The sequence below is a fragment of the Pteropus medius genome, unplaced genomic scaffold (assembly GCF_902729225.1).
Source record: "Pteropus medius unplaced genomic scaffold, Ma_sr-lr_union100, whole genome shotgun sequence".
Lineage (NCBI taxonomy): Eukaryota > Metazoa > Chordata > Mammalia > Chiroptera > Pteropodidae > Pteropus > Pteropus medius.
The window spans coordinates 4,851,691-4,878,885 of NW_024340701.1; the positions used below are offsets into that span (position 1 = coordinate 4,851,691).

A 27,195-nucleotide genomic window follows, 5' to 3' on the forward strand; every position below is an offset into this window, starting at 1 on the left:
TTCTAAATGTTGAAGAGAAAATTCCTGAATTATATCAAAATCACTTTATTTTAGATACTACAAATTAAAAACTATTTTTAAATTTTTATTTCAATCGTCTCTTTCTACTAACATATAATAGGGTATCAACTCCAAATGTAATTCTTCTATGCTATTATAATTCAGTAGAGCAACAAATCAATGAGATAATTGTAATTAGTATAAAATTGCTTTTGATACACTAGTTTTTGAAAGTGAAAGTTGTCTGCCAAAAGTCTATATACAGGACATTACAAGACAGGTAAGCAAGGCTCCCAAGATATTTGCATTGTGGGAGATGAAAATAAGAAAAGAAAAGGAAGCTCCATTTAAAATGAAAACTAGAGCAGACCATAATAAATGGGCAAAAGAACTAGCATGGAAATCAACAGGCCTGGGATATATGCTCAGTTCTACTATAAACTAAATATAAGACCTTGAGTGACTCATTTCATCATTCTGACCCTTGGGCTTTGGGAGAATAAAGAGTATAAAGGCATTCTATAAACATAGATATAAAGGCTAAAAAGGCAAAACGAACACAGTATACGAGAAGAACATTTAGCTGTCATAAGTGGCTGGACTTCTGTCAGCTAGCAACTTACCTTCAATGAATCTGTTTTCTTACCTAATAATACTTCACAGCTTTACTGTATAGATTTAAATAATTAAATAAATAAAATATTGTAAAGTTCTTTATGCAACTATACATTTTTAATTAAAGAGAATAACAATGTTACTCTAAGAGTATAATTTTCAGATGATAGTAAATGTGAAAACCTCAAATATGAAGAAACGACAGTTAAGATTACTTTCAACTCTGAAATTTTGTGACTCCATGCTTTGCTTAAAAAGTTGCAGGGGCAATGACAAAATTCAACATCTATTCATGCTATTAGAAAATTAGGAGTGGAAGGGAATGTCTTCAATTTAATAAAGAACATCTATATAAAAAAAACCTAGAGGTAACATCATATTTAGAGGTGAAAGACTGGATGCATTCTAAGATTGGAAATAAGGTAATCAATGTCCACTCTCACTGCTCCTATTTGACATTGTACTAGAGGTCATAGCCAATGAAATAAGACAAGGAAAAAAAGAGGCATACAGATATAAATGATCAACATTCCTAAATGACATAACTGCCTATGTAGAATATCCCAAATTGACAAATAAGCTACTAGAATAAGTGAGTTTAGCAAGGATGTAGAAAATATGGTCAGAGCATTATTATTATTTACTGGCAATGAACAATTAGCAACTAAAAATGTTAAAATAATTTCATTTACAATAGCACCCAAAAAGAAAAAAATACTTAGGCAGAAATCTAACAAAATATATGTGAGATCTGTATATTTAAAAAAAAAAAACAAAAAACTAAAAGCAAACAAAAAAGTGATGAAAGTAATCAAACAAGACATAAAGAAATGGTGAAATATACATTGTTCAAGGATTGGAAAAACGATATCATTACAATGTCAATACAATTCTAATTAAAATCCCAGCAGGATAGCAAGATTTTTTTTTTTATATAGAACTCAATAAGCTTATTTTAAAAGTTACATGAAATGACAGAGAAGCTAGAATAACCAAAAGAATTTTTTTAAGGGTAACAAGTTGGAATAGTTACACCATCTGATATCAAGATTTACTATAAAGCTATAGAAATCAAGATAATATGGAATTGGAGAAAGAAGAGCCATATATTTCAGTGGAACAGAACAGAGTCTAGAAAGAGACCCACATACATATGGTTGATTAATTTTAAATAAAAATGCAAAAACAACTCAATAAGGGTAGTCTTTTCAACAGATGGTAATAAAATAATTAGACATCCATATATAAAAATAAATTAAAAACAATTGCAAAACAGCCTCAATCCATAGCTCACACCATATGTAAATATCAATTTAAAATGAATCATAGACCTAAATATAAAACCCAAAACTAAGAAAATATAAACCCTGAAGCTATAAAGGGAATGTCTTCAATTTAATAAAGAACATCTATATAAAAAAAACCTTCAGAGAAAATTCTGTGACCTTGAGTTAGACAAAGATTTCTTAAAATTAACATCAAAAGCCTGATCCATAAAAGAAAAAAGTGATAATCTTGACTTTACAAAAAATATAAACTTCTGTGAAAGATAATGTTAAAGGAATAAAAAGATCAACCAATATTGGTGGAAAATTTTTGCAAAATACATTACAAATGACTTATATCCAAAACATAAGAGAAATACTTAAAAATAATAATAAAACAAACAACCCTATTTAAAACACTAACAAAAATTTTGAACAAATAGTTAATCAAAGAATATATACAGATAGTAAATAAACACATGCAAAAATTTTCAGTCATCAGTCATTAGGAAAAAGCAAATTAAAAATCACAATGAGATATAACTGCATACCTATTAGAATAGCTAAGATTAAAAAATACTGACAATACCAAGTGCTGACAAGGCTATGCGGTAACTAGGGCTCTCATACATTGCTGATGAAAATGCAAATTGATACAGTCACTTTGGAAAACAGTTTGGCAGTTAATTATAAGTTAAACATACACTTAGAGCATAAGACCAAGCAATTCTGTTCCCAAATATTTACCCAAGTGAAGTTATTCACAAACACAAAAAAGTACAAGAATATTTATAGCCACACAATTGCCAAAAACTGGAACTACCTAAAAATCCCCTTAGCTGAGTAAACACACTGTGGGAGCATTTACCACTTTCTAAAAATATCTTTTTTTTTTTTTTACCTGCCCCTATTTATTGTCTTTCTTCTCATGATAGAACATAAGCGTCCCCAAAACAGAAAGACCTAGTCTGTTATATTCTGTGCTGATTCCTGAGCAACCAGAACAGTGTCTGGCATATCATAGGTATACAATAAATATTTGTTAAATATTAATGATAAGAAAAGTAACATTTGGAGGGCTTTCTATGTGTCAGGCAAAAATTTCAATAGCTTTGTATAAATTATTTCAGTTAGAGCATAAAATATCTTGCCCAAGGTCACACAGTACATAGTTGAAGTAGAATACAAACCCTGACAGTCTGACTCCAAACCCTGAGCTTAATCCGAATGAGGAAATGTTGGAAGGGCATTACAGGAAAGAGCAAAATGCAGGGATGTGTGAAACAACATGGTCTCTGCAGGAAACTACAAGAAGGTCAATAAGTATTTATGTCAAGGCAGACTAAAAAGGGCCAGATCATGAAGAGTACCAATGCCAAGCTAAGCTTAGACTTTACTCTAAAGGTAATAGGGAACTATTTGAGGGGTTTAACAGTGGAATGATAAGGTCAAATTTACAGTTTACATGGAATACTCCAGCTCCAGTGTGAAGAATGGAATTAAACAGCATAAGATTCTGTACAAAACTACATGTTGGGAGACAACTTCCATAGTGCAAGGAACACAAAATCAACTGAACTTGAATGACTGCAGCAGAAATAGAAAGACACATAAATTCAGGTAATAATTTTAGAAGTGGTAAAATCAAGGGGCAAATTTGATTTTGTCATCTATAAAAGAAAAATAATAATAATACCAACCTCCTTGAGTTGTTGTGAGAACTGAATACAAAGCATTTATTTAGCACAGTACTGGCACAGTATAAGTAACAAATAAATGGTGGTTACATTAATATCATTATACTTTTCACTATTACTATTTTTAGATATTGATCCACAAGAAAGGAGTCTGAGATAACTCCCATGTTTCCAGTTTGAACAACTGCATGGATAGTAGTAACATTCACTGGAAATATGGAGTAGATAGAAGAGGCAGATTTGGAGGATAAGATAAAGAGCTAACTTTTGCAAATGATGAGTTTGAGATATCCATGGGACATTTAGTGGTAATATCCAAAAGGTATTTAAATCTAGGAGTTTTTATCTTAGGAGAGATTTTCAAGTATAGCTAGAATTGAGAATGTGAAAAATAGATATAATATGCAATGATATGAGATGGAATCATGGTTGTATCAATATTTAAGGAGTTTGTGTAAGAAGAAAAGCCCATGAAGGAGAATCAGAAGAAATACAAACAAGGAGAATCAAAAGAGGAATATAAGGAAAGCCAAGGTAACAGAATTACCAACAATGACCTGTCAACAGTATCTACCAAATGTAAGATAAATTAAGAAAATGGGTATAATATGTCCATTGGATTTAGCAATATAAAAATCATTCATGTCTATTAAAATAGTGAAATGCCTGTTTAATAAATACTACAAAGTATAATGCCAATTAAATTTATATTTGAATGCTATTACAAGTATGATAATAGCATTTGGTATAATTGATATAATGAACAAATACACTAACGTAAACATACAAGTGCATTGATATACATGTACATCATGATTATATATACTGTATACAAACAAATAATTCCAGCTATAGTTCTTAGACTTTCAATTTCCAGAAACTCAAATTTATCTTTCTAAAATTTCAAGTGAAAACAACAGAAACCAACTTAAAAGAATGAAAATGTATTCACATTGGCACTCATGCATGTATACTTAAGCTCCATTACTGCTTACAACAGTGTAAGAAATACTTCATTGTTTATTAAAAAAAAAAAGTTTTTCTTTTTTAAATCTCCCATTACATACCTCAGAGGACGATCTGTTGGCACACCCATATAAAAGAGGATTGATGAATTGAGAAAAAGGTGAAAATAATAATAAATAGATGTTTTGCTGTCTCACATTATTGCTGAAATGAAATTAATTCTTTTATGACTAGAGACCCAAAACATTACATCATATCCCATTTATTTCTGTAAAGTTTCAAAGTAACTGAAGAAAAAGAAACAATTTATTCTAAATGTATGAACATCTTAGTTCATAAAACAAAGCAAGAAATTCAAGGAAAAGCATCTCATTCACTGTTGATGGGACAGCAAAACAGTATAAATTTTCTGGCAGCAATTCAGAAATATGCAACAAGAATCTTTAAAATATTCATATCCTTTGGCCATCAATTCCTCCCATAGGAATTTATCCTAAGGAAACAAAATGAAATGTAGGTAACACTTCATGCATAAAGATGTTCACTGCAGTGTTATTTATACAACAGTTAATGAAAAAAATCTTTATGCCCAAGAGTACAGAAATGGTTCGACAGTAAATAGCTATTGTGCAGCCATATTTATGAAGTTTAAAATAATATAAAATTGCTTCATGATATTGTTCTGTTTATTTAAAAACAAGACATAAAAAAGCATATATGGTCTAACTTAATTATGCTCTAAAAATAAAATAGAAAATGAGTAAGCCTAAAAGTAAATATGCCAAAAAGTTAATTGTATTTGCTTTTGATAGATTATAGATGTTCGAGTGGGTGAGTATGCTTTTCCTCTGCTTCTAACAATTGATATTTTCCAAATTTACTACATTGAGCATTGGCTACCCTTATAATCGTAAGGAGGAAAATAAATTTAAAAAGATATAAAGAATATAAAGGAAAGAAAACAGTTTAAATACTCGAGACATATTTTATTTTCTCTTATTGGCTGAAGTTTTATCATAAGTATTTAAATAGGATGATTTGCTTTCACATCACATTAATGTTCTGCTGCATCAATAATAAATTTCCAAATAACAATATTTAATACAGGTTTTTCAGAGAAAAAAATTACTTTTCAATAAACGTACCAGGTTATTCAGTTTTCATAGACTCCTGCAAATGCACTATTTAGCCACTACTTTTGGAGATTAATATATCAGTCCTAGAATACAGCACTGTATGTTTCAAGTTTTTATCATTTCCTAAAATCATCAAGAAAAATAACTGAAAAGCTAGACCTATTTATACAGTATATTTGATGCTGTGATTCTTAACATTCATTTAATGAAGTCAGCCTTTGATGACTAACATTTCTTTTGCCCACTAGTACCAAACCCTAAATAAGGCTCTTGACGAGATTACATTCATGCAGGTCTCATTTTGACGGAAATTGGAGAGATGGAAAAGGATTAGAAGAAGAGACATTATGAAAGCAGATCCCACAAGTCAAACTTAATAGTAAAATCATTCTCTTTCATGTGGACAATCATAAAAACAAATATCCTGTGAGCTAGAGATATATATTGTATCTTTCCAGCAAATCTTTATTCCTTCTTGAGACAGATTTCCATAAATATATAATGTGATTACAGTTGATGAAGCAATGGCCCACAGAAAGAGGCTGATAAAGCATCAGGCTTCAGGAAACTAGATAAACATGTTCATGATTTCTAGCTGTAATGAAGGTAGAACAGCACTGGATATGAAGATAGAATCCAGAGAGACAGAACAAATATTGGTTCCTCCAATTTTAAAAATAAGGATCCATAAAATAGCACCAACTCTCTTATTACAGTAATTCCTTGGAAAATAGTCGTGTTACTTGCTTACTGAATTGATAGACAAGCTTGCAAAAGAATCTGCATGAATTCAACATGTAATATGAAAATTGTAACACTCTGGCAGAGACATTTTAAACAACCAACAACAACAAAAACCGTACCTGTAAAGCAAACTAGAGGAGCAAAGAACAAGATACTCTGAAATGTATGAAACTCATCTAAAAGACTATCTCAGGTAGTATAAATTAAGAAACACATTTTCCCTAACTCTCTAGTCATCTCACTTCCCATCCCTTCTCCTGACCAGAGGAGCTATATAAAGATACTCTTTATAGAGTAACATAAAAAAAGAAAGAAAGAAAAAGAAAAAAGAAAAGAAAAACTGAGCTAGAAATCTAATGTTGCCCAAAATTAAAGAAATGCTATAATCTCAGAGCTTCTACTATATCTTTATTTAGCAAAGGATATATAATGAGGATAAATGACGCTGTTGTTTGAAAAGTAACAGGTCTCCCTACTTAAGAGTTAGTGGATTCCTGGATACAAGAGGCAAGCTAAAAGATGTACATATACTATACATAAAGAGGAAAAAATGTAAACTCCTTTGCGAATTTAGAAATTCTGGCAGATTATACTACTTTTATGAAAATGTGAATTGACTCTATTGCCTCAGAATTACTGTTTGTTTTTCAGTAGTGTGTGTATGTGTCAACCCTAAATAACTGACATGAGACAAGAACACCAACAGAAGAATGAGCGGTACGTGTTCACCTCATGATAGCAGAGAGATCTTCATAGGGAACTAAAACTTAGGGACTCAATCTAGTACATCTGGCTAAAGCCTTCTGCTGTGAGATATTCTCAAGACTCAGTAACATAGACTTTGGAAAATGCACTTTAAGAATTAACTATTGTCCTGAAATAAGCTGGACAATCCTAGGGTCAGGTATAGGTTTTCCTAAGATGGGTGGAGGGGAGAAATATTGTTATTCTTACTACAAAAAAAATTTTTGAAAAAAAAAAATCATCCATGTGAGAGAAGTGAAACCAAGAAGCAAAACTAGGAACTAAAGTTTGCCCTTGAACAGCTCTCTGTAATATTTAACATTTTTTCCCCACTTCTCCTAAAATGCTGAGACAAATCATATTTAGCTAATAATGTTCAGAACTCTCCCATATGTTGAATTCCTTCCAGTTAGCCCATAACTCCAGGAAACATTACATAAACCAAGTCCTGTGTCAGCAGTGTTTAGAGAATTAAGAGAGTCAGTAGTAAAGTGAAGTGTCTGTTCTTGCACCCGCTTCTGCTGAAGCCAATGTGCCAGGAACAGCACGGAACAGCAAGGAAGACCCAGAGTCCCTAAATTCTAGACAATGACACATGCCTGACACATGATTCAACTTGCAGTTGACAGAAATGGAAAGAAGCAAGCAACCAAGTGAAAGAGAAAACAGGATAGATTGACTTGAAAGGAGAAATTAAACTCCTCACTTTCTCCCAAAAATATACAAAAAAAAAGATGACAAGGAAGAAGGCAGAGGTTGTTATAGCGCTATGCTTTCAACTGCTTAAAAGAATCATATCATTATTTGTTCAAAGTTTGTGCAGAGTCTTCCACGATCAGTTGTCTTAATATAACAGAATGATAACTGATTTCTTGGGATTAGATTTTTATTATGGTACGTTCAAAGCATATGTATTTAGTTCTATTTTCATCAATACACTCTCTCAAAGAAGATTTGAACAAGATTATAAAAACATACACAGTCAGAAAATGTAGATGAAGAAATCATGGTTAAAGAGAGATTAACATGACTGGAATAAAAGAAAAGTCAATACACAGAAATACAAGCAAAAACGTTTTTCAAAACCATTAGAGAGGATTGTAAAATCGGCTCTGGGTTTTCCAGAAGCCAAAGCAAAGGGAAAATAGGATGAATTACAAGAGTCACATTGTTTTTAATATATAAACATCATATTGCATAAGAAAGGAAAACTTTTTTCTGAAATTGAGGCCTGTGAAAAATGTATAATGACTCTCTCTAATAATAGAGAGAACAGTACTCTATAATATGCCGTACAAGTTACTTTCTGTGGTTCCTTATGGTATTCTTCGAGGAAGCCTAGCAAGTCACACTAATGTTTCAATCACTAAAGAATGCTTTCTGTTCTCAGATAACCTATTCGCATTATTTAATAACCTTTAGATAACAAAAACAGCATATTATACCTATTTCTCTATATCTCTCTAAACAAATCTGTACCATTGTTATAGATACACAAGAATACATTCTTAATACAGTCATTATTTTTTAATATTTCTAAAATAAAACAAAAGTGTAATCTCCTTACCAAAACCACACTGAAGATTTCCACTATTTCCCTCACCTGTGATTCTTTCACGTTTTCAACAGTAAAGTTGAACCAGACTCGGAAGCGTGGATTACAGGTATCCGGCCTAATAAACAAATCATACTCAAACTCAGAGACCTGGTCCACCCGTCCAAGGTTACCTGGTAATAAAAATTAAGAGAACTGGATTTTAATAGAAGTTCATGCAGCATAATGGTATATACATTTAAATGTTATGAGCTCCGACACTGACATTTGTTACCATTCAGTACTTGTAAGTACAGTACTCACAATCTCTAAGGCTGCCAACTGTGAATGCAGCCCAGGATAAGAAGAGGCTTTCAGCTAGGCCAGGCTGTGGTACAAGCAGCTTTTCCAGTCTTTATAACCCAGCAGATCTGTTTGGGTCTTTGACAGACTGGAATGCTATATGGAACTGGTGGCAAGCCTCAATAAAACAAGTATGAATCACAGCCAAATTTCAGTTTCATAGTTCAAAAAACAAGGATAATAATACCTTATGTATTTGTATTAAGTTTTATGGTATATAATATATTTGATCTTATTTAATGTTTTAAACAAAATATTTTAAACAAAAATTAGAAGTAGTTACTACATAAGAATAATAATGGTAAATTCACAAACAACCATGAAATTAATTTCCATTTTCTACACCAAGAGAACCGTTATATCAAAAACGTATAAATTTAAGTACAACTTCCATTCTTTGTCTCTTCTTTAATATTCAAATGAGCAGTGAATTGTCCAAAATGTTAACAATAGGATGGGATATAAAATAAATCAAAGAGTCTGGTGAATTCCCAAACCAGATCACCAATAGCTAAGAAAGAATAAAGATGTCTATAGACATTAACAAGGCAATTGATTGAAATGTCAGTATTGTATTTGAAGAACACAGCAGTATGCTGCTTTAAAATATGCTCAAGTGTCTTTCTCCAAAAAGAAAACACTCAGAATTAAACTTTAACCATATATGTGGCAAAATTTTAATTTATTTCTTTTACTAGTTCTACTAGCACCAATTTTTTGGGTTTGTTTGTTTTTATGAGTACCATAATAGATGGGAGCACTAACCTGGGAATCAGCAGACCTGAACTGACTCACTACACAACAATGGGTAAGTTATTTACCTCATGTGCAAAATGAGAACATTGAGTTTTCTAACCTCTAAAGTACCTTCCAGTTGTAACATTCTTTGGCTGCCTGATTATAGGATTGATTAGACAGTGATCCCAGATAGTAAGATAACCCATCCCAAAACCATACTAATTAACCTTAGGGGGATTTTATCTAATCTCATTAAAATTTGGCCTGAGAAGCTAGACTTATTCTTCCTTCCAGAACCAGAACAATCAGTTACCTACAGTTAATATACTCACATTAAAAAGAAAAAAAAAATGCATTGATAGGGAAGTATAAACATCAACTAATTAGGATCAAAAACTTTTATCTTAATTTTTTCAGTTTCAGTTGCCTCCTTAATTCCCAAGAAGATTCCTCGATAAATTGGTCCTTTCAACTATTATCATCCAAATATATTTACTAAGCCCTATGTTGTAGAGGGCAGAATACTCATTACAGGATGGCCCTGAACTTGAATGAGAAGATTTAGGCTCAAGTTTTATTTCTGCCTCTTAACTAAGTTGGAAAATTCACTTCACCTTTTCCAATCTGTTTCCTCAGCTATAAAGTAAAGATCATACTAATAGAAACATGGATACTTATCTCAAAGTTAATTAATATGAATATTAATTTCAATTAACATATATAATTAATACAAACAAATCTTCAATAGAAAATTAACATTTTCTGAGCATTTCTTCATGCCACATACTCTCCTAAATGCTAGAAAGACTAACCTATTTAATTTTCACAAAAACCCTTATGAGGTAGGAACTATTACTATCTTCATGTTACATATGAGGAAATCAAGGGACAACATACAAAATAACTTATCCAAAGTTATATAGCATGCAAGCAAACAGGAGTCAGAGTTGGGATTTGAATTCAAGCAATATGACTCTAATCACTAGACTAACAATTTCTCTACCAAACAAAGCTGGTTGGAAAACTACAGAGATAACATAAGTTGAAAGTACATTATAAGTTATGCTTAATAAAATTACTATCCTGAAAACAACAAAAAGTGAAAAGGGCACTATTATGTTTGCCCTCTAAAAGTTCATGAATAAAAATTAAACGTTAATGGGCATTTCAACACTCAAAAAAAAGATTCTTATTTTGTTTTACATTTGGAACACTATAAATGGGTTTTAATAAATAAAAACATCTCTTAAAATTGCTCCTGCATATAGTACTAATAATAACATATGATATTTGTCTAAAATTTATAGTTTCAAAATGATTTGATACATACACACACACACACAAAATGACATCCTTTATATTATTAAAGCTTCATCATGACCCCAAGGTGAGTAAACTGAGACTCATAAATGTTTAGTGCTTGCTTAAGTTCATACTTTAATGCACAAGGGTGAGACATTGAAATAAAGACTTCTGACTCTATTGTGTTATTTTTTGATATCTTCTTGATGAAGTTACCTTTTTTCATGATGAAATATCCTTGTTCATTTCTAGTAATATTTCTTGATTTAAAGCCTACTTTGTCTGAATATACGACAGCTACAGCCAATTCACTTATTCAGTCATTCAATCAGTTATTCATTCAAAAAGTACCATGCTATGTGTTGTAAAAAGAACAGATAGTAAATCAAACATATGGTTTTTGTTATCACTAAGTTTATAGTCTCACATAATAATAAGCATCTGGCCTTTGTTCTTCTGTGACTATTCTGTCGACCTTCCTCACCATTCCTATGAGGAGTATCCTCTCTGTTTGCATGTATAAAGAATGCTGTCTTCATATTACCTGTAATATTTCAACAAAGTGCCAATTTATGGTCTTTTGGAAACAGCTATTTGAAAATAAGCTGACATGCCCCTATATCATCTGGTTCCATTCTATTTATATAAAAGGCAATAAAGGAAAGCAAATAGGAATCTAAAATATAAGACAATACAAAACAAAAAATAAAATGTAGATTTTAAACACAAATATATCAGTAATTTATTTCTGTTAACTATAAATGGGCTAAATATTACAAATGGTTCTGGATAAAAAACTTAACTATATATTGCTTATAGAGACAGCTTTATGTTTAAGAGCACATAAAAACTGAAAATAAATGTACAAGTTATAACAGAAAAGCACTATCAAAAAGAAAGCTAATGTAGTTGTATTTATATCAGACAAAGTAGGCTTTAAATCAAGAAATATTACTAGAAATGAACAAGGATATTTCATCATGAAAAAAGGTAACTTCATCAAGAAGATATCAAAATCTTAAAAGTATATACATCTAATAATAGATCTTCAAAATATATAAGTAAAATCTGACAAGAAGAGAGACAAACTTAGAATTATGGTGAGAAATTTTAATATACCAATACCACTAATTGATAAAAAAAAAAACAAGAAAATATTCAGAAAGGATTGAGACAATTTGAAAACATGATTAATAAGGATACCTAGTTCTAATTATAGGACACTTGACATTTATAGAACTGTGGAATATATATTCTTTTCAACTGCACATGGCACATTTACTAAAATTGATCATATGCTTGCCCATAAAGCATCTCAACAAATTTCAAAGAAATTTGTACTACACCATATATGTTCTCTTATCATAGCAATAGTATTTTAAACTGAATTATAATTAATATATGACAATCAAAATGTGTGAGATTTAACTAAATTCATTCTAAAATGGAAATTCATATATATACGCATACATACACATAGATGTAAATGATTTTCATTGATTTATACCTATAGCTGAAAATTAATTATCTAACCTATTTTAAGAAGCTAAAAAAAATGAGCAACACTTTCAAACAAAAAGTAGAAGGAAATAATAAAGAAAAGAGGATAAAATCATAGAAATTTTCTTTTCTTTTTTTTTTAATGCCTACAGCACCTGATGTTCCTAGGTAGTCTCCCATCCAAGTACTAACCAGGTCCAACCCTGCTTAGCTTCCAAGATCAGACAAGATTGGGCATGTTCAGCGTGGCATGGCTGTATACTCTAAAATTATAGAAATTTTTAAATGTACTCTATAGAAAATTTAAAGTGTGAAAAGCTGTTTCTTCAAAAAGGCTTTTAATACTAACACTCTAGGCAAATCTCATCCAGAAAAAATGAAGAGAAAGAAAACACATATTATTGATATAAAGGACTAAAAGACAGTAGCATAACAGATCCGTTATACATTAAATAAGCAAAAAAAGAGTAACGAATATAGTGAACTATTTATGCCAATAATATTTGAATAATAGATGAAATGTACAATTTCTTATAAAAACATAATTTGCTAAAACTACTATTGGCAGCAATATAGAATGTGAATTATTCAATAATGAGTAGAAGGACCATATCCCTAATGTAAAACTTTCCCACAAAAAAAAAAATGGTTCTACTCTAACTCTTAGAAACTTATAATAAAGATAGCCATTCTCAAAACAAACTTTAAGCAAGGGGGAACAAAAAGAAACACTGCCCAACTCATTTTATGAAGCCAGGATAACACTGACACCAAAACATGACAATATTATTAAAAAAGAAACATATAGGTGAATCTTTTTCCTAAACCTAGATGTAAAATACTAAACAAAATCCTAGCTAATTGAATCCAATCATGTATAATAAGAGATGACAGATCATGAAAAGTTGGCATTATTACAAAACTGCAAGCCCAGTTTAACATTTAAAATTCATTAATCCAAATAATCACATTAATGAAATAAGGAACAAATATGTGACTGTCTCTAAAAGAAAAAGTATTTTATAAAAAAAGCAATATCTCTACTTCTGGCTCATCCATGTTAGAGTAACTAGTTAAGAGACTAGTCCCATTGTAAAGAATTATAAAGCTGGAAAAATACATGAAACAACTGTTTTCAGACATGATATAACATGATACAGCAATCTCTGAAAGAAGGGACACACATAAGATGACCTCAGCTCCCACACTAGTACTGACTCTCCATCAGCGAAAAAGTTCTCAACTATGGCAGGAAACCAGAGCCTGACCAGACTAAAGAGATTTTGTGTGTAAAATATTCAGAAATCAAATTTGAGGTTGTCGAAGCAGCTAAAATCTGTGGAGTAGAGCACCAGAAAGAAGGAAACTATATGTGGTGGTGGTAGTAAGAGGGTAACACAGAAAACTCTGGGATCATTTCCTGTACGTCTGTGGCTGAGGGCTAAACAGCATATGCACAAAGAACAAACACAAAGAACTTAATATAATCAAAACAATTTTAATAAAAAAATAATATGCTAAAATGTTACAGTAATTGGGACAGTTTGGAATTTTAAAAAGACAGACATATACATCAATAAAACAGATCAGAGAATCCAGAAATAGACCCATATATATATAAACAATTGATTGTGAGGCAATTCAATGAGAAAATAAAAATCATCAAAAATAGTGCTAAAAATGAACATCAACCCTTACTTAAAATCATATACAAACATTAACTCAAAATGAATCATAGATCAAAATGTAAAATCTAAAATTCTAAAACTTGTAGAAAAAAATTATAGGAGAAAAATCTCTGTGACCTTTGAATAAGCAAAGATTCTTATTTAGAACACAGAAAATATGAAATATTAAATAACAATTGTTAAATTTATTTTTTAAAACTTTATCTCTTTGAAAGACATCATTAAAAAATGAAAAGCAAAGCCACAGACTGAAAGAAGACAATGTGTCACACTGAAAAAGAACTTGTATTCATATTACTCAAAGAGCTCTACAAATCATTATTATTACAAAAAAACTCATCAGAAAACGAGCAATAGGTTTGAATAGACACTTAACAAAAAAAGATATATGAGTGGCCGAGAAGGATATAAAAGGTGCTAACCACCATTCATCATTAAGGAAATAAAAATTAAAACCATAATGGATACCATGACACACCCTGTAGAATGGCTACAAAGAAACAAAAAGGACAGCTCAATTCATTTCGTCAAGATACAGTTTGATTATTTTTACACTTAATAAATATCAAAAATAGTAATATACCTTTATAAATTACATATTAATAATACCTATAATAATTTATTCTAAAAGAATGATTTTAATCTGTAGCTTTTAAGGTATGAAAAGTCTTTTTAATATTTATACATAGAAAGTAGAGATAAAATATGATGATCAATAAAAGATTTCCAAGCAAATATACATATAGTGCATTAGGATAATTCTGTGAGGAAAGTAGTAAAAGGAAAATATGACTTCATATACAAAGAAGAAACAATGTAAAATTTATGCTCAGAATAGTCAATTTAGTTTTCAATTGACATTAACAACTAATAATCATACAGTATTTACCATTAGCCAAACACTCATCAAATTGCCAAATTACTTTAACTCATTTAAACATCATAACCCCAGGAGGTACGCTCTATTATCAACCTCATCTTCCTGTGAGGAAACAAAGATACAGAGATAAGTAAATTACGTAAGGTCATAAAGCTAAGTAATTCATAGAACCTGGCTGTAAACCCAGGTACTCTAGCTTGAGTCTGATTTTATTCATCATACCATAATCGGATATTTTAATCCAATCTGACACCTTTATATTTTAACTGAGAAATAAAGTCCATTTACATTTATTGCAATTCCTGAGTTTATGTCATCTGGCTTTTTCTAATTATTCCACTTTTGTTATGTTTCTTCTCCTATCTTCTCTTCTATTTAATCAGGTTTTCTTTATTTCTCTTCTTCCTCTCTGCTAGTTTGGAAGTTCCCATTCTATTTATGTTCTAGTAGTTATTATCCTTAAAATTTTTTAAGATCATTATCTGACATACCAAAGTATAAATTTAAATACCTCTACCTTCAAGAACCTTAGAAATATCACTCTTCTTAAAGTATTCTTTCTCCCTAACTATTTTTAAGAATTTCTATTTTTCTATATATTCTGCAGTTTCACTGCTAACATGTCGGGGAGAGGTGACTTAAAGGATTTAGTTTTACTTATTTTTCTCAGGTATTGTACTTCTCGAATCTGAGATTCCTATCTTTCACAAATTATTACTTTGCATATTGTCTCTATCTAATTTTCTTCTGAGATTCCAGTCTTCCTCATTTTAATGTCACTTAACTTCTATATATTTCGTCTCTATTCATCTCTGTTATCTCAGTTTTGTCTTCCACTTAATCTCTCTTCATTGTGTCTAACAGATATTTAACCCAACTGCAGAAATTTTAATTTCATTGACTATATATTTCATTTTCTTAAGTTCAAGTTGCTTCTTTATAAACATGCCTGATCTGCTTTTATGATATCTTTAGTTGACTTTTGAGTCCTCTTTTATGTCTTTAATCATTTTAAACTTCTGTGGTTTTAACTTCTCTTTGAAAGGCCTAGGAATTTAATCTTAGTGTTTGTTGAGTTTGCTACCTTCCATCCACACAACATTGTTTCCTCGTGTGTTTTATAATTTTTGATTTTAAGCTCACCTACATTGGAGCTTTACCTGTAAGAATCCCTGTGCTGTCAGTATTAAGGGCATGACCCTTCAGGGATTTTGGAGTTTTGCATTTGTTTTTCTTTCTTCCAGGCACTCCAGGAATATATCCATCCTGTTACTACTTTTTATATTAATTTTTCATTTGGAGAGGATAGCACTGGGACAAGAAAATGTGGAAATTTAAAACTCAAAACCATGGCATAAGGCCACAGTTACAAATTTTAGGAGAGACCATGTGTTCTGCTTTTACATATTGGAAAACTCATAAGCCTCATTAGACAGACACAGATTTGAATCCTAGCCCTGCCATTTACTAATTTTGAAACTTTGGCAAATCTTCTAACTGTTCTAGACCTCAGTTTTCTTGTGTCAAATGGAGATAAAAATATTTTATTTATAGTATTATTGTTAAGATTAAATGATATCATGTATATAAATTACCTAGTCAGTGATGAAGCCCCAAAACATTGGAGTCATCCTTGAGTCTTCTGTTAACGTCATACTGAATAAATAATCCACCAAGAAATCCTTTCAAATATATCTAGAATCCAGCCACTTATTATTTCCACAGATATCACTTTAATCCAAGCTACTCTCTTCTACCTGGATTACTCCCATCTGGTCTCTTTGTACCCCTGTAGTCAATTCTCAACAAAATAGCCAAAGTAATCCTTCCAAAACATTAGAGAGCATGTCACACCTTTTTCAAAATTCACATGAGGTTTAGCATTTCATTCAGAGTAAAATCCAGTTTTTAACCCATTTCCTGTTTGCCCTGAGAAAACACACCCATGGTGCTTGCGGTTGCAGTATTTACGCCGAATAACTGGCGGATTACAGTCCTAACTGTACCCCCTAAATTTGCCATATTTCTCCAATGGTTTTCAGAGAATTACATCAAAACAGGACTGAATCAGTTGGGATAGCTCATTTGAACAGAAAACAGATGCCAAATGACCTGAAAAAAAAAGGATTACAAAGGGGACAACTGTACCCAAATCTGTGGTGAATTTACTGCACTGCAAATGGTGTGACAAGAAGGAGGTGACAATGTTGCCAATATTCCACAATGATACTGTGATTGAAGTGGACAACAGAAATAGAAAAAAAACTAAGAAGCCATGTGTCATTGTGGATTATAACAAGAATATGGAAACAGTGGACTCAGCTGATCAAATGCTCACTTTTACCCAACTGAGCACAAAAGGCACAAGTTTTGGTATAAGAAATTCTTTCACCACCTTTAAACATTACAGTGCTGAACTCCTACATCCTGTTCAGAAGGACAATCCTGAGCACACAATCAGCCATGTGAACTTCAGACTGACAGTGACTGAAAGAATGCTGGAAAAGCATCACAAGCCAGGGCAGCAACGTCTTTGAGGTTGTCTGTGCACTGATGATGTCATTCCTCTTTGCCTGTCTAGAAGACATTTCCCCATGAGCTACCAACAACATCAGGGAAACAGAATCCAACTGCAAAGTTTGCTGCTTGTACAATGACAAGGATGGCAAGGAGATCTGGAGAGAAACGTGTTATTTTTGTATGGAATGTGATGTTCCACTTTGTGTTGTTCCATGCTTTGAAATTTACCACATGCAGAAAAAAAAAATTATTAAATACTGATCATCATATACATTTCTGTTACATTAAGATTAGAGAGACAAGTTCTGTTTAGAAATAACTCCAAGAACAGTTTTATATTTTATTTTCACATTGAAAACCAGTCAGATTTGCTTCAGCCTCAAAGAGCATGTTTATGTAAAATTAAATTAATGCTGGCAGCAAGCTGTACTTTTTTTTTCTAAACAAGAAATAGGTTAAATGATTCTATATGATCTGTCCCCCCCACCCCACTTTCAACTGTTTGACCTCATCTCCTACTATACTCATACAACTTGGCCTCACTATTTCTATGTCAGGCACACCTCAGCTTTAAGAGATTTGCAATGGCTATTCCCTCTGCTAAACTTCTCTTTCCCCACATTTCTATATAGATGACTCCCCAACATCCTTCAAGTTGTTGCTCAAATTTTACTCCTCAATGAGCTCAACCTGACCACCATATTTAATGTTGCAAAATACTCTTTTCTCACATTCCTGATTCCTCTCACCTGCCCTAATTTTCCCAAAGCACTCATCACATTCAAGCATACTATAAAGATTATTTATTATGATTATTGTTTTCTTCTGTCCTCTCTGGTAAGAATGTAAGTGCAGGAATATTTTTCTGTTTTGTTTACTGTTGTATATCCAGCACCTGTCACAGTGTCTAGCCCAAACTAGGTATTCAACAAGCATTTGTTGAATAAATGTATAAAGAAAAGAAAATGCCCAAAATTCTTAAGCAATATAAATGACAGAGTCATAGTGGCTATATTTGAAGGTCTGTTCTGTTCCAGGCCTTGTGCTGGTCACTAGGAATACAACATGAATAAATCAGTCCCTGTTTTCATGGAGCTTATAGTCAAGCCAGAGCAATAATTACACAAGTGGATCATTTCAATTCAAAACATCAAGTGCTCTGATGGAGAAATTCCCAGAACAACAACATCCTAAGATGCTGTGCAAAAGTGAGTTATTATTATATTTACAATAGAAAAACATAAACTAGTCCAAAAAAAAAGCTATGAAAATTTCCAACAATGGATCTTTAAAATTGTAAATATTTTTCTGTGTTTGTCCATTGAATATTATTTTCAGAAGTCAGTCAACTTAAATAGCCTATGTACTTGACCTCTAAATGTTGGCTTATTTTCTTTGCATAAAATTTACACTATATAGTTCACTTGATTTTCCAGAATAATGAGGTGCATATTTTCTTCTTTATTTTGGCCATTAGTTTTTTCTGTATTCCAGGAATATAAAGGAGCTCTAACTGAAAAACCTCTCTCTGAAGAGAAATATATAAGCTTTCTGTTTTCAAAAAGAAAAAACTGTATGCAAAAAAATGTATTTCTCTTACTGCTTTCTAAAGGGCTCTTTTTCATTAATTTATTTTTTCATCAGATCTTTTATCTCACACTAGAGATTAAACTGAAAAATATCTTAAATTATCTAGGAAGTAGATAAGGAACAACAGATACTTTAACTTATATTCTGAATTAAAATGCCCATTGGAACGGGTGAATTGGGATCTAGGGGTCCTTGTAACTGACCCTCTGCAGCCTCTTTCAGCTTTATGACTCTTTGAAAGAAGGAAACTCAAATTATACACGTGAGTAACATTGGAATATTTTAAAAGATTAGGAGCCCCTGGAAATAAAAAGGAAAACTAAGAACCTCATTATGCTGGAAAATTAGCAAAGGTCATACAACTCTCCTATTCTGTCCGGCCTATTAATTTCCAAAATTTCACCTTCTAAAGAAAAGTAACCACTTTGATTCAAGTAGACAGGTTAGGAAGATCCTCTCAGAAAACAAAGTGCTCATCCATGTGAGAGAAATGACCTCTTTCTGGATATCATTTAGAGTCCTGGATAGGGCAATTTACCAAATGGTACCTGCTTCCCTAATCTCTCCTTGGCAGATCCACATTTTCCTGAGAACATGTTTGTTTTCTTGGCTCACTATAAAAAAAAATTAAAAGGCTTTTAAAGCTGTGCATTTGCCTGATCAAAAGACTAGAAAGGCAAAGGGACAGAAATCAATGTAGTCATCTTACATCACTACAGTGTTGTTGCCTCTATATTCAAATAATCACCAACAATGCAGAATCATAATTAGCCCTTCCTCCAGAAAAGATTGAAAGAAAAAGCTTGAAAATGCATATTATTAAAAAGTCATCAGATTTGTATGGAAGCACAAAAGACCCCAACGCCATCCTGAGAAAAAAGAACAAGGCTGGAAGAATCACTCTGCCCGACTTCAAATTATACTACAAAGCGACAGTAATCAAAATGGCATGGTATTGGCAGCAAAATAGACACATGGACCCATGGAACAGAATCAACAGTCCAGAAGTAAACCCATATTTATACAGGCAAATAATTTACGCCAAAAAAGCCAAAAACATACAGTGGAGAAAGGAAACCCTTTTCAATAAATGGTGTTGGGAAAACTGGAAAGCCACCTGCAAAAGAATGAAACTAGACAGTTGTTTATCACTACACACCAAAATTAACTCAAAATAGATTAAGGACCTAAATATAAGACCTGAAAAAATAAAATGCATAAAAGAAAACATAGGAACTAAACTCAAGGACTTGGACTTAAAGATTTTATGAATTTGACCTCAAAAGCAAAGGAAGTAAATGCTAAAATAAATGAATGGGACTACATCAAACTAAAAAGCTTCTGCTCAGCAAAAGAAATGGTCAACAAGGTAAAGAGACAACCATCCGAATGGGAAACTATATTTGCAAGCAATGTCTCTGATAAGGGCCTAATATCCAAAATATACACAGAATTCATACAACTCAATAACAACAAAAAAAAACAAATGATCCAATCAAAAAATGGGCAAAGGACCTGAACAGACACTTCTCTCTAGAGGACGTACAAATGGCAAACAAATATATGAAAGGATGCTCAACATTGCTAGCTCTTAGGAAAATGCGAATTAAAACCACAATGAGATACCATCTCACACCTCTTAGAATAGCTATAATCAACAGGACAAGTAATAACAAATGTTGGAGAGGATGCAGAGAAAAAGGAACCCTTGTACACTGCTGATGGGGCTGCAAATTGGTACAGCCACCGTGGAAAACAGTATGGAGGTTCCTCAAAAAACTAAGAATTGATCTACCATATGATCCAGCAATTCCTCTACTGGGTATTTACCCCAAAGACTTGAAAATCCATATCCAAGAAGATATTTGCACACCGATGTTCATAGCAGCACTATTCACAGTGGCCAGGACATGGAAGCGACCAAAGTGTCCTACGATAGATGATTGGCTAAAGAAGCTGTGGTATATCTATACAATGGAATATTACTCAGCCATAAGAAGAGATGAAATACTGCCTTTTGTGACAACATGGATGGACCTCGAGATAATCATGCTAAGCGAAATAAGCCAGACAGAAAAAGTTGAAAATCACATGATATCACTTATATGTGGGATATAAACCTAAAAGCAACAAATGAACAGGACAAACAAACAGAGACTCATGGACATGGACTACAGACTAGTGGTTACCAGAGGACTATAGAGTAGTGGTTAACAGTGAGGTGGGTAGGAGGGGTAGGTACATGGGGCAAGGGGCCAAAATGGGGGGGGTAGGGTGGGCAGAAGGGCAAGGATCCCAAATATACGGTAGCTGAAGGACGTTGGACTTTGGGTGGTAAACACACAGTAGAAGATACAGATGTCAAATGATAATGTACACCTGAAAATTATAGAATTGTATTAACCAATGTTACCCCAATAAACTTAAAAAATATATATATAGAAAATAGAGGGAAGAGACAAACAGTAAAAGTCTTGCTGAAAAAAAAAGAAAATGCATGTTATTACATGAATATCCTCAAAAATGCACACTCTCTAAGAAGAAAATTGAAACGAATACTGAATCCAGCAATAAGTATCTCCAAATACAGCGATGCAGTAATACATTCTGGCTACCAAAAGACACTAAAGAAATCTGGTATCTCTTTGGTTTAATCACTACATGTTCATTGAGCACTTGCTATGTAGCAGGCATTCTGCTATTTACTAGGTATTCTATTTTGTTAGCATGTAATAGTTATTAAAAGCACAGTTGTTAAAAGCGCAGTTATTAAGAGTTATTAAAAGTGAACCCTAGAATAAGACTGCCTACTCCTCTCTAGATGTGTGGCCTTGGAATAGATACTGTGCCTCAAATGTTCCAATTGTAAACTCATAAAATTGTTTAAGGATTAAATGAGATGGTGCATGCAGAAAGGTGAAAACAATTTCCAGTGCATTGTGATAGGGGTAAAAGAGGCTATCGATCGATTGAGGAAAACTAACAAATAAGTAATTATAATAAAACACAGTAAGAATCATAGTCAAGATATGTGAAATGTGCTATAGTGATATAGAAGTGAAAAGCCTAACCCTACTAGGGGTTGCAAGGCTGGCAAAGAGTAAACAGAAGTAAGAGACTTGAGTTATATTTGAAGCATATGTAGGAGTCTTCCAAATGCCAAATGAGAGAAGGCAGAAAGAGCATTATGTGAAAGAGCACAGAGCAGTGAGACAGGAAACCTAGGCCAGGGAATTGCCAGTATAGCCAGGGTCCAATAATGCAAGGAGTGCCAGGACATGAGGATGAGGAGGTAAATTAAAGAAATGGGGAGACATTAGAAGATTTTAAGCAAAAGAGTAGCACATCAAATTTCATTTCTAAAAGATTTACCTAGGAGTAGTATAAAGATAAAATGAAAGAGTTACAGAAAGCTTGAGATAGTAACAGTAATAATACAAAGAAATATATTGCAATGGGTCAAGCAAGAATTGATGAGGGCTTGTGTGAAGTAGTGAGAAGGAATCCACAGTATTTGTTAAGGGATAAACAATTCTTCCTCACTTGATCATATTATTTAAATGTCTGATTAACTTTCATAGGAAAGAAGGGACAAAACAGTCATATTAATGAAAAATAGAAATATATTTAATGTCCTTTCAGCAAAAAATCAGTGAGCCTATCTTAGATATATGTTCATCATCAATACAGAACTTGAAGAAAGGGTTGGATAATGATTTGGCAGGTTTGGTCTAGGTAACCAAAGGTCCTTCCAACCAGACATAGATTTACTGAGAAGCAAATGAAGCTTAAGCTTTAATACTCCTCGTGTACAAGGGCCCTTATGAAGACTAGGGGTTGCAGAGAGTATGGTATGAAAAGAAAGCAAGACTGTACTTCTTTGAAGTATTTCTCGTAAACAGCTTAAAGAGATCTCAGCAGAAAGGGATGTGAATCCTCAAGGTGCCAGCAATTTATCATAATGTCCTTTCTTTATATTCATAATTTTGTACAATTTTTCTTAAAGAAGACCCTCTGAAATTATATAAGCTTCAGAGCATACAAAACTTAGAATAGCCCTTGCTTCCAGCCCTAGGCTTCTGTGGCATTAAGAAATAGAGCTGTAGTACGACTCGTGTAGTTGAGAGCATATTTTCATCTTGATCTACAGGAATTGATTTTCCAAGTAAACAAACAATATTATTTCCTTAAAATATATTAGGAGCTATTAACTAGCAATTAAATATTAAACACAGATGAATAAATAATGCTTTATATCTCAACATTCAATGATGAATAAAAATAGATATTTGAAGGTTGAGTGACATTTTCAAAGTCATTCTTCTTCAAAGAATAAAAATACTTTCTGACACATACTTTTAAATGTATGGACTATTGATTAAAATGGCAGCCAAAAGACCTGGTTATAGCTCTGAATCTATCACTGATGATCTTTGTGACCTTGGGCTTATGACAAGATTACTGCCTCTTGTAACTGAAAGATTCTCACATCACCTTCTCTTGCTTCTCAATTAATCTTTTCTTACTCAGTCTGTAACAACAAACTCCTAAGTGGTCTTCATGCCTGAATTATCTAATCACATGAAGCCCCCTCTCTCCACTCTCATATGTTCCAATTTACCTTTGATGGTTTGATCTACCTTTGATGGTTTTTCTACCACATAAAAAATGAACTGCAAAATCAGTCTGCCACAAAAAGCCTCTATAATTTGTCCTTTATAGACCTGGGCAATTTTATCTATCATTGGAATTCCTGTTTCTTTATACACAGATTTATTTCTGTTCCACAATCATACATTGTCTTGGCACATTTACTCAAGCTATTCCCATAGTTTGGAGCCCTCTTGTCATCTGTGGCTTTTTATCAGAGCCTTCAAGGCCTTGGTCAACTGCAACCTCTTCCAAGATAATTCCCAAAAATTAGTCGTTCCCTATCATCTTCTCAAACCATTTTCTTTTTCCCTCACTTATAATGCCCACCACATGGCAAAGTGGGTAAGGACTCTAGCAGTTAATCAGACACACATGTTTCAAGTCTTTGCTCTACCACTCACTAAACTGTATAACCTTGAAAAAGGTATTTAACCTCCATGAAATTCAACTTTCATTTATTAAGTGGATCATGTGCATATGGTGTCTTCTATATGCAAGCAAACCAGCAGAAATTCAGTGAAGAGGAAGCAGAATAACTCATCAGGCTTCCAAGTCTAAGTCTCAGAGTCAACTGTGCTTACGAAAGAAGCCCAATTTTTCTCAGTCAGTGGAGTGAGGGTAGAGTAGAAATGAGGGGTAAGAGACCACTCAATGACTTTCACAACTAGTAATAAGGTACCATTTAGTTTCCCATTTGGCTTTTTTCTTTGGGACTTTAATAGTCTCAGCAAGTAGCCTAAGAAATCGGGAGGACTGAATGGTATGATTAATGAAAGAAATTCCCCTCTAGACTAATAAGAGTGTGAGTCACTCTCTTTTGCTCTTATTTCTAATGGAAATGTTCAAGAAGTACTTCCTGAAAGTAGATAAAACATATGAAACATCTTAGTTCTCTTGTTTGGAAAGTAAACTAACCGACTTTTTATCTTTCATGAAATAGTCACTTAAATATTTGTTGAGTATAAATTATAGGTCAACATATAATTATTGTTATGGTTATGACGGTGAACAACACAGACATAGTCCCTGTCCTTGGGTTCTTAGATGCATGTGGAGAAGATAAACATTAATTGAATCACTTCAAGTATGATAAGAGTTACAAAGAAGAGATATATCCCTGGTATAATAGAGGCATACAATAAGAGAACCTAATCTAGTTTATAGGATGAAAGTAGATAACTCTTGTTACTTAGTGTTACAGATTGGTTGTGCCTCCACCTCCATCAAATTCATATTTTGAAAATCTATCCCTCAGTGTGTCTTTACTTGGAGATTGGGCCTGTAAGAAGGTAATTACGGTTAAATGAGGTCTTAAGAGTAGGGCCCTGATACAATAGGATTAGTGTTTTAATAGATATCACAGAGCTCAAGCATTCCTTCTCTCTCTTCCTCGCCCTCTCCCTCCTCCACCCTCTCTCTATCTCCCTCTCTCCTTCCTTCTCCCTCCTCCCTCCACATGCACAAAGAAAGGCCATGTGAGGACACAGTGAGAAGAGGACCATCTACAAGCCAAGAAGAAGGCTCTCACCAGAGACTGACCCTGCTGGAACTTTGGAACTCTGATCTAGACTTTACAGGCTCCAGATCTGTGAGAAAATAAATTTCTGTTGTTTAAACCATGCAGTCTACAGTATTTCGCTAGAATCTAAAAACGAGGCAGTAGGAAGAGAAGCACTTGCTTTTATCATTTACCTAGCAAAGTAACATTTTCTCCTCCTCTCTGAGTATAATGGACTCCATCATGAGAGGCTCTAGGCTAAAGCTTAGTTTACAAGAAAGATGTATCTTTGTTTATATATGTATCTCTCTGGATTAAGCTTTGCCACTCCCAGAACATTTGGTGGAGCACTTTAAAATTTATAAGTGTTAATAAATGCTTGCTAAATTCATGTCTAAACTTTTCTGACAATACTTCTTTTCCAATCAATAAAGTGAAAATGTATCATTAAGGTAATAGTAAAGTAAATCATCCCAAATCTCCACTGCTTTATAACAATAAGCATTTACTTTTAAGCCTATAGCTTTGCAGACTGAGTTTGGTTGATCTACACTGGGCTGGGCAGCTCTGCTTAGGCTGCAGGTAAGGTTGGGCTTAGTTCTAGTGTGAGGTTGCATCAAGGTATCTTCTAAATGTCTTCCATCCATATATTTTAATGGCAAATCATCAACATACTAAAGCCGACCCAAACTACACAAGCATATTTAAAGTCTCCATTGTAATCATATCCATTAACATTCTATTGACCAAAGGAAGTTAAGTGACAAAACCCAAAATGAAGAAAGAGGGAAGTTGGGACCAGGGGAAATGACAGATGATGTGGTCAGATTTTAAAGGACCTTATAAGCCAGGCTGAGAAATACTAGAGTGAGCTGATATTAAAGAAAATTAAATAGGAAAGCAATGTGTTAAATTCTCAGAATTATACTCAGCTGGCAGAGTAGAAGAATAACTGGCAGGGTAGGGGTAGGGAGTTGCTGGCGGAGTTCAAATATGAGATGATAGAAACCCAAACAAAAGCAGTGGCAGTGTGAATGAGAAGATGAGGATGTTAACAGACTTGTAAATATAATTCACTTATCTTTTGATTGAAGGAATACAAAGGTCAAGTCTTTCTGAGTTTCAAGTGACAGAGACTCTACTCCAGTCAACTTAAGCAAAAATGGGAAGCTGTCAGAAATAAAAGAAAAACTTCAGAACCCAGCACAACAAAGACCTCAGGGGTAAGTACAGGGTCTTTAAATGCTGTTTGCATTATTTCTCCTTCTCTCATTGATATTAGTTCACTTTTTCTCTTCTACTGTATATGAACTTATACCACATGAAGGAGTAACAGAGCCACAGAAAGCCCCAAATCACATTCTTCCAGTTGCATGATCCTAAAAGCAAGAAAGTGCCTCTCTCCCTATTTACAATAATTTTTTTTAAAATCTTGAGGAAGGTTCTGATTGGTACAAACTTGGGTCACATGCTCACCTCATAACTAGTCAAGTGGCCAGGATACCATAACTCATTCTAGTTACCTGCTGACACCCTTAAACAAAGGTATGTAATCTGTTATCAGTAGGAGAAGTAGATGTCCATATATCATCCAACCAGCCACATCAATTTCTATCAACCACAAAGAAAGTAAGAAACTAGTTGAAGGTGAAGAGTTGAGAGTTCCAGCTTGGCGACTAGCTCAGTGATGCATTAACTATAATAGGTAGTACAGGAAGAGAAGATGGTATTAAGGAATTTTGTTTTTAATGTCAAATTTGAG

The 27,195-nt window shown here is 33.0% G+C and overlaps 1 protein-coding gene and 1 pseudogene across 1 annotated transcript in view; both read right to left on the reverse strand.

Moving 5' to 3' along the window:
* The window catches only part of AGBL4 (AGBL carboxypeptidase 4), a 1,011,660-nt gene that overhangs the window by 857,716 nt on the left and 126,749 nt on the right, over positions 1-27,195 (reverse strand). Inside the window, exon 3 of the mRNA XM_039885641.1 lies at positions 8,735-8,895. Within this exon, the coding sequence (XP_039741575.1) occupies positions 8,735-8,895 (161 nt within the window). The remainder of the gene's footprint in view (positions 1-8,734; positions 8,896-27,195) is intronic.
* Positions 12,748-12,866, reverse strand: LOC120623045 (uncharacterized; annotated as a pseudogene).